Genomic DNA, 9,407 nt, shown 5'->3' with positions numbered 1-9,407 from the left:
GATAGCTTCCTAATAATCAGTCAGTTACACACGTAAGTTCGTGGATTCGTCAATTTTATTGCACCAATCCTAAATAGTGTGTGTTCATCACAAATTACTTGTTTATTTCGCAATAATCGTATTTATTTATAAAATATCACCACGAAAACAACAGCGGTGAATGAACGATCAATCAATGAATAAAAAAACAATAGTTTTTGTCTCTGATTATTTGACAATACTAGAGACGAGATGAATCCGAAATATTTGACTACTTTTAAACAGATCGATCAATTAAAAAAAATGCTTTAGATATTAGGCCACTTGTTCTAAAAAGTCAAGAATTAAAGAAAAAGAAACCCATTGTGCAAAAATACTTTTTTTACGAAACGAAACCGGAAAACTTTACATAAAAAGAAATATTTTCATGTAAAGTTTTCCGGTTTTGTTTTCATAGACAACTTTCGTAGAAGTTCGAGGATTTCGCGCCAAAACGCCAAAATAACCTCAGAATCTGCGAGTTATTTGTGTCGTTGTTGAATAGTGAAATATTTTGTAGTAATTGCAGTGAACTGTTTACAAATTTGTTCTACATCATGTCAACTCCTTCTAAACGACCGTCGTCGCGCGCTTCTTCAGAAGCAGCGACTCCTTCGCGTCGAACTCGATCATCACAACAAGTCGTTGTTCCGGAAACTCCACAGCGATCCACCGGCACTCCTTCAAAAGGTAAACACACAATTACTAGTATTTGAACAAGTATATTATATATTACTGCGTTTCGGTTGTGAATAATAATAATACCCTACTATTATTAAGGTGGCTTCATTCGGGGTATATGCAGCCTCTCATCGTTACGACCATCAACTGATCTATTGTGATCACCACTAATTACAGTTCAGAGCTAAGGCCGACAGCATTGAAGAACTGAAGGACTATTAGGGGGTAGCATTGAGTGAGAAGATGAACAGGACTTTCAACCGCCTTGTTGCAGAATTTACACTCTCTATTCCCTCTCTGCCCAATATTTGACAAATGCTTGTTCAAGTCACATTGCCCTGTTAAGAGTCTAGAGAGCATTCTGATGCTATTCCTGTCCAATGACAGAGTTTCTCTACAGTGTTTGGCACTGTAGGCAGCTATCAGAGCTTTTGAATGCTCAAGACCCTTTGCTCTGTAGCCACACTTTTCAGGAGACATGTGTGCTCTTGTTCAGCAGAGTGCTTTGCCAGGCTGTATATACTATCCCTATAAATTATTTGGGTTCAATAAATGTTTCATTTCATTTCCCTCCATGTCAGAGTGGCCTGGAACCTAGTGCAGGACCACTTTATTTCTTTCCCTGAGAGCATTCACTACAGTCATACAGTTCTCTACAATCCTCAATGTTTGCGAAGGGAAAGAGTGTTGGTTTAATTACAGGCACACGGAAACTTGTCAACTCTTCCTTTGTCTATGTCCTGTGTAAGTTAATTAAAAAAAATAATTTGTTTCTGTAATAGTTTGTGTATGTACTCTGCTGTTGTAGATTCTCTCCTCAGTGAACCTTTTCAAAATTTGCCAGCCAATCTTTGAGTTAAAAACGCATGTGTTCCTCAACTTGGCATTGGCGGGTTTACCAATATGGTATTGATGGGGTTGTAACATTATAAAGTAGAAGTACCGCACATAGTCATTGTTACTTGACATTGGCGAAATCATTGTTTGTTTCCATGGAGTCATAGCATTTAAGAGAAGAAGAGCAAGGTGACAGGCGCAGTGGTAGTGTCTCTCAGATCTTTGCAATTTAAAAATCTTGAGTGGCACTGCAATTGTCATGCACAGACAGACGTGTCACTTACTATCAGGTGTATGACTTGTTTGTGCTGTCACTTGGAATCATAAAAAAATAAATAATTAGATTCGATTTTTATTTTCAAATTATTGCTGTCCACTAACTAAAATGTGGCTAATTGACAAATGGTCAAATATCTATTTTAAATAGCAAAAGATAGAGCACAAAATTCTCTTTTAAAAACATTTAAAATTAGTTAACGTGTTTGACTTATCGGAACTTACCCAAAAGATGCATAGCTGAAATATCATTAAACAATTTCAATATTCGAAAACTGGTTTATGGTTTTTTATATCTCAAAAAATGATTTTGTCACTTAGCCATGTTTTAGTTAGCAGATGGCAGTGTAGAACAATGAACATAACAACACCAGCAAAAATTGTGTTAATAATATCTATTTATAATACTTTTGTTTCAACAGATGGAACACCCCGGACCCCAAGAAGAACCCCTGGTACACCCAGTGGGCGTCGTACACCTCGCGATAACATCCTTGGAACCTCTCCAGCCAGAGCTCTGGCATCCAGCCCTATTGGTAATTTTTCCTAATGAGTTTGGTATTGTAGCGTCCGAGAGACATGGTGTCCATTCCACATTGTTTAAAATTCTTAAATTCATTAAAAATATTTTAAAATGTAAATAAATTTAAAAAAATTAATACCAAAATCATTAGAGGCCTGTATGTCTCCGGATTCCGTCAAAATCCAAGTAATAGCATGTTTCAGCAGCTGTTAACTTGTTGAGTGACTGGTTATCAATTGCTGTTACTTAGATTTATTTCTTATAAAATAATCTACCACATGTAACTTGTCTGCAAGTTCTGTGGTTTCCAATTATGTAACTTCATCTCACATCAAATAAAAGTTGTGAAACTTCAATTTTTGATGTTCAGTATTTCCTAAACACTATGGACCATTACAGGCTGATGTTTCGGTCAGGATAATTCGCCATTGATTATTCCTTAGCTACATGTACACTTATTGGATCAAAACAACCAAGGTTTCACAATCCAGTGTTGGGCGTTAATCAATTAAATTTCAATCAATAATTCAATCAGATTAAAAAATCAATTCAATTGAAATCAATTGCGACGCATCGCAATTGATTTAATTGCAATCGATTTTAATTGCAATTGACTTTAATTGCAATTGATTTTAATTGCAATTGATTTCAATTGAATTGATTTTAATTGCGATTAAATTTGCAATTAAAATCAATTCCGGCCGGTTGGGAGTCCCGGTTGGGAACCCCGGTTGGGGGCCCCCCGGTTAGGGCCCCCAACCGCCCCCAAGCGAGGTTTCCAACCGGGGCCCCCAACCGGCCCCCTAACCTGCCCCCAGCAGGCCCCCAACAGGCCCCCACAACCAACGCCCTAACTCACCCCTATATGCCCTATAAATTTATCATAATTGTCAGTTTTAATTGTTAATTGTTAATCAGAAACATTGAAAAGATTGAAAATTGATTAATTGTTAATTGTAGATATTTGCGATTAACGATTGATCAATTGTTAGTTGCGAGAGCCGCAATTAACAATTAATCAATTGTTAATTGCGGTTCTCGCAACTAACAATTGATCAATCGTTAATTGCTGTTTCGCAATTGACAATTAATCAATTGTCAATCTTTAATTGCCAGAACAATTAAATTTTGCCCAACACTGTCACAATCCATGGACATAAATTAAGAAGCTTCAGAACAAAAACTGATAACCTTTTATAATTTCATGTAGTCCCATTGAATGGATTAGTCACATTGTGTTTAGTAATTACTGTGTATAGTAAAACACTCATTATAAAAAAACACAGTTTTATCCATGTTTTATTGGAGCTAGTCGAGACATGTCATACTTGCGAGTTCTTAGGCTTTCACAATTGCTACACATTGGAAATGAAACAATTTTTTGGATCTAAATTGCATGCATATATTTGTTTTTTTAAACAAACCTTTTACAGGTCCCATGGTAACGTCCGACTAATATTGTAAAGTCATCAACCAGTTACGTCTAATAATAATGCAATTCACTATATTTTGAACAATAAATTAGAAAAGTTATTAATTACAAATACCTTCTTTTTAATTTACCCACAAACATTCCAATTTATGAGTTATTCATTTTGCAAAACAACTTTTTTAACAATATGAATTTTCACTAATCAAATAGCTATTTAAAGGATATTAGAAATAAAATGAAACTCTTAGTAATTCTGCAGTCTTGGCTTGGAAATATTTCAACATGTCATGTTTGGTGAAACTACAGGCACATGAGACTTGTTGCTACTTAAAGCTCTGAGTGGCACTGCAACTGTTATGGATTCTAGAAAACAGTTTAAGCTGAAGTTCTTACCTAAGATGATATAGATAAATAAAGTACTTTTTGTAAGTGAATTTAGCGTATATTTATTTTTTTTCAAACAAACCAACATTGTGGGCTCTTTACAGATTCCATGGTGTGATGAGGTGTACCTTGCTTACTTGCCATTTTAGATCTAGAAAAAATGGTTTCATTCAAAATATGTAGCAATGCATAAGCTTGTAAAAGGCATTTAAATGTACTATTATTTAATTTTTACTTGGATATATTTTCAGGAACAGACATAGACATGAGTTCTCCCCTTAACTATGGCACTCCAAGTTCACTTAGCACTCCGAGGTCAATGATGCGCGGGGTGATGACCCCTGCACGACAGAGGGCTGACCTCAGAGGACATCAAACAGGTCCTAATGTACCAGCCCCTACACCTACTAGGAGGGTAAGTTATTATATATAATTATAAATAGATTACAGATAGGTCGCTTATACTAGCTCTTCCATAATCTTCTAAATTGTTCTCAGTACTCAGAACAAATTTGTTTATTATTATAATTATCTACGAACAAATATTTTGCTCTGATATAGCCACCAAATGATCTAATCAGTTGAATGTAACCACAAATATCAAGATATTCAATATGGTCAATTTTATCTGTACATTCAGTATGGCAAAAATCATCGAGTATATAACCATTTCCGGAAATCCGGACTTCGAAAATAATAATGAATTAAAATTTGGTGGTTAGCTATATCTATACATGTAACTATACATTTGGAACACCTTATTCCGACCTGTAGTTGTAAACGCAATGGCATTTCGGTAATTTTCGAGATCATGGCACCTATATATTTTTTTGCTAGTAAAATATGTTAACTCCGCTGATTTTGCTTAACAATTAAACTGAATGTGTAGTGATATCGTTTTCCATTTAGTTCTTTGGTTTTTTTAACTACTTCTTTTGCCGTAACGCGATCTGTGAGAAATCTATTTCTACTACTACTACAGAAACCTAATCTACTGCTTCACTAAACTAGAGATGTCTCTTTAATAATTGTAATGTGTAAGTTTATTGAATATCACGACGTTTTACATTACCATCTAGTATATGACCAGAAATAGAGACGAAATAAGGTCCTTATTTCCATCCCTGGCAACTCATCAGGCAAATGGGCCTTTTATATATATATCACTTTTAAATATCAACTCTCGTTTGCACTGAAATGACAAATTAGAAAGCTGAAATAGTACAGCGCTAATAACTGACCTGCGTGTACGTCTCCGTATATTCCAAAAATATGCTGTATTTATTGTAATAAAGTAAATATCTCTAAAAATATCTGTTCCATTTGGTGGTGTGGGAAAAATAGCAAAACATCTAATTACAAAACAAACGGATTCACATTTCATCGTAATTAAATATTGAATATGTAATTTTTCAATTTTCGTTCTTTATAGCAAAGCTCAAGTTACGACACCCGTCAATTGTTTCGAATTCGGGCTGGCCAATCGGAGCGCAGTTGTCACTGTAATGATTTGGCAGAATAATTTTCAAACTAATTAAACGACATTTCGTCTGTATTTCAGGTTATATACTCGATGGTAAAAATGAACATATCTCTGAATTAAAATTAGCTTCAATATGTTTAGATGCTACTCTTAACATGGCCTGTTAGTACTAAGTAAAACCTGGCACCAATCACAACTATCACAACACAGTCTATAGTGCAGCAAGGCAAGTCTTGAATTTTATATGAATTATTTATCTGGTGTTTCGTAGGAGATAAATAATTTGACACATAATATTCATGAGAAAGAAAAATATATTTTTTATTTACTATATTAAAACCTTTTTACACTTTGTAATTTTGTCAATAACACTGTAGTCAATTTGTCTAACACTGCAATAAATTCACTGCATTTTTGGCACTGGAAACAATTACTTTTCTTTGAACCAAACTTTTTAGCAACTACATGAATGGCTTAAAGACAGGCATAAGGTATTTGATCAACAAATAGACAGCCGGTGCTACAGCGCTCATTTTTAAGCAAATGTTGAACGCTTTACGAAAATCAGCTGAAGTAGAAGGATTATACCGCTGGTCAAACACTTTTCGAAAGTCATGAGTCGAGCTGTTCTTCTCGTTCTGCGGAAATAGACAAATAGCGTGTGAGACCATGTGGCCAATTGCATAGGCATGTTCACTATAATTACTTTCTCTGTTGAATGATCTTATAACCAGGGCACAGGCCTCCTATCACAGTGAGAAGGCTTGGGTTGTAGTTCCCACGCGGGCCCAGTGCCGATTGGGAACTTGAACACACACCATTGAATTGTTATGCGACATGTGTACGAGATGTGTACAGGTTTCCTCACGATGTATCCCTCCACTTAGAAGCTGAAGGTAAATTTATAATTGCCAAAAAATTTGCAAAAATACTCAGAGGTGCAAGCCCGGATTCGAACCGACGCCGGCTCTCTGCAATAAAGACTGCATGCAGCACAGCAACTGATCAACGTAGGTAGTAAATCACAATTTATGGACAAATCAATCATATTTCTTCAGAAGTTTTAAGTACATTAACCCTTTCGTGGGCAGTAACACCGTTTACCGATCAATTAAGTATTAAAATATGACAGTACCAATTGTTGGAGCCCAGGACATAGCACAGGTGTAATCTAGTTTGAGCTCCTGTCTCCCAGCCTCTTAAAACTTTTTAATTAAATTAATTAAACCCCGGGTAGGGTAGGGTACCTCGTTTCGCTACATGGACCTCAAAAAGCCATCTACGGGCTTTAGGGCGCGTGTCCACGCTAAGAAAAGTCGCCGGGTCTATGCAAGAATTCGTGTCGTTTCTACAGACGAACTGTGTACACTGCCTCGGCGCCGGATAAGAAAAAATCTTGTCTACCCGACACGACGCGCTCTGCCGCTATTGTATGGGACGGGGTGAGGTGCATTGCCAGGAAATGAAGTGAAAATCGGTAGTAAAACGACAGCTACCTGGAAGACTTGTAATGCACTGAGACACATTTTACCCTACACACGTCTGTCCGAAAGCATTCGTACCGTATACATATTCATCATTTTCTCGCCTGCAACAGACACGACATGTTTTCGTGGCTAGATCCGACAAAGTTCTTGTCGTTACAAGACCATTCTCATTTCTGTAGCAGACACGTCGTCGAATTTCTTAGCATGTACACGCGCCCTTACAGTGCGATTCCCAAGTGCTTTCTGTGTGGTTGCCGCCAACTGCTTTTCCATAGAAAAGTATCAATAAAGTACCGACAAAATTCAGTGATTTCCATACATTGAACATTTTATATTGAAACAATATAAGCATTACGATAAGAAAAGTAGTGACATTTTTGTGTGCGGTACTTTTATAAATTTTATTTTTATTTATTTACTCGTATTACAATAATTTATTATCTAGGTACTTGGCACTCTTAAACCTAAGTTTGTGCTGTATTCGTAACATTTATACACACAATCTTATACATACAGACAAAATTTAGTTTATACCAAGATATAATACAAATGAACGTACACATAGGGTCGTATTCCAGAACTGTACTCAGTGCTCAAGTCAGGATTTGAGTATGATTCAAAGCACTAGAAATCATACTCAAGTCCTTGCCATTAGGGTCGTATTTCCAGTGCTTGAAATCATACTCAAGTCTGCACAAATCCTGACTTGAGCATTGAGTAGAGTTCTGGAATACGATCCATAGACAAAGCGCGTCACAAATAATAACAAAAAAAAATAATAATAACGTGATATTTAACAATCTTAATATATGAAATATAAATAAATATACAATGTAATATGTTAATAATCATTAAAATAGAAACAAAAATAACAACTAAAAACACGGTAGTTTTATAAATTCAAATATCGCGTTCACCATCACGGTCCGGTAGCTCAGCACTGCCACCGTCCATGAAAGGTTTAAGAAACTTCTAAAATTACTATTTTACGTAATATTTGTAAAACATGAAATATAGAGTAGTTAAACTTACAGTGATAAAGTTGACTTTTGAAACCGCAGTACGGCATAGAGGGCACACGATGTGGTCGCGTTTCTCGTAAGTTTTCCAGTATTGGCAAAGGCAATGCTCGCAGAATTGGTGGCCGCAGTCGAGTGTCGCCGGTTCGAATACCCTTGACAGGCAGATACGGCAGCTGCTCACTTCATACTTCCATTTTTCCTGATTACCGAAGTTTTGCGACTCGTAACCTATGCAAGAACCAAAATAACAAAATTAACTGAAGAGCTACTCAGAATTAATTCCGTTCAACGTATGTAATAATAAATTCTTTATTTTCTCACCACAATACAATATAGTGAACATAATAAAACTACAAACTAAACTTTGATAAACATATTTTGGAAGACTGATGTCTAAACTATAGGTTCACTTGGTGACCCGAAATACAGTCAGCATGTGTGTGTCTTATTTCATAGGTAAGCAAATTATAGAAAAAATCTTTTGAATGCAACAGAGAACAGAAGGGGGAAAATGTGTGGGCATTTGTTACATAATGATGAATTTGTGAGAGTGATAATTAAGTGGAAGATAGAAGGGAAAAGAAAGAGAGGAAGACCGAGGATAGTGAACAAATAAAGAAGACTATTAAAGTGAGCAGCTACAGAGAGGTCAAGGAGCGCGCTATGAACCGTGCAAAGTAGGAGACTGCACCCGCAAGAGCCTGGCTCTTAAATAGATGAAGCAAATTACACTTGAAATCGTCACAATGATTAAACTCTACTACTCATTCATAAGGCAGATTTCTGATAAGATTAAGTAAGAAACTCTAGGGTTGCTCGTATTAAATGAAGATTTGTATGCATTCGTTATTTACAATGTTTGTTGCATATATTGATAGAACAAGACAACAGAGCTAAATTTTATCAACCAAGTACGCAGAAGCTTTCTTTTTTTCCCTGTAGTTTTAAATCTCGTACTTGGCAATTTTGAATGTCAACTCAAATTTCATTATAGGCGTGTACTTGCCACATAAATGATATTTGATTTTTTTTTATTATAATCCCAAATGACGGGACGAACAAGTCGTGAGTCTGGTGGTAAGCGACACGCCTGTCCATAACAGTTGCAGTGCCAGTCAGAGCTTTAAAACGCAAAGATCGGAGGGGTACTGCCGTTGCGTCCCGTCACCCTGAGACATAAGTTGACGTGTCTCATGTGCCTATGTAATTTCACCATTTGTGAAGAACATCCAGTTTAGTTTTATTTCTCGTATTAACGTTATGA

At 36.1% G+C, this 9,407-nt stretch overlaps 2 protein-coding genes across 3 annotated transcripts in view; one reads left to right on the top strand and one right to left on the bottom strand.

The window, feature by feature from the left end:
• Nucleotides 1-575: 575 nt before the first annotated feature.
• The window catches only part of LOC113231068 (DNA replication licensing factor MCM4), a 34,564-nt gene continuing 25,732 nt past the window's right edge, over nt 576-9,407 (top strand). For both annotated transcript variants that reach the window (XM_026465234.1, XM_026465233.1), the window contains exons 1-3: nt 576-708; nt 2,235-2,348; nt 4,403-4,566. In XM_026465234.1, the coding sequence (XP_026321019.1) occupies nt 576-708; nt 2,235-2,348; nt 4,403-4,566 (411 nt within the window). The remainder of the gene's footprint in view (nt 709-2,234; nt 2,349-4,402; nt 4,567-9,407) is intronic.
• The window catches only part of LOC113231070 (1-acylglycerol-3-phosphate O-acyltransferase ABHD5), a 56,606-nt gene continuing 53,136 nt past the window's right edge, over nt 5,938-9,407 (bottom strand). Inside the window, exons 7-8 of the transcript XR_003310526.1 lie at nt 8,154-8,371; nt 5,938-6,272 (exon numbers count right to left, since the gene is read on the bottom strand). The gene's annotated coding sequence lies outside the window, so the exon portion shown is untranslated. The remainder of the gene's footprint in view (nt 6,273-8,153; nt 8,372-9,407) is intronic.

Source organism: Hyposmocoma kahamanoa, unplaced genomic scaffold (assembly GCF_003589595.1).
Source record: "Hyposmocoma kahamanoa isolate Upper Pololo Valley unplaced genomic scaffold, ASM358959v1 64, whole genome shotgun sequence".
Classification (NCBI taxonomy): Eukaryota; Metazoa; Arthropoda; class Insecta; order Lepidoptera; family Cosmopterigidae; genus Hyposmocoma; species Hyposmocoma kahamanoa.
The sequence above is the reverse complement of the archived record's forward strand: the minus strand, read 5'-3'. Positions and strand labels throughout refer to the sequence as shown.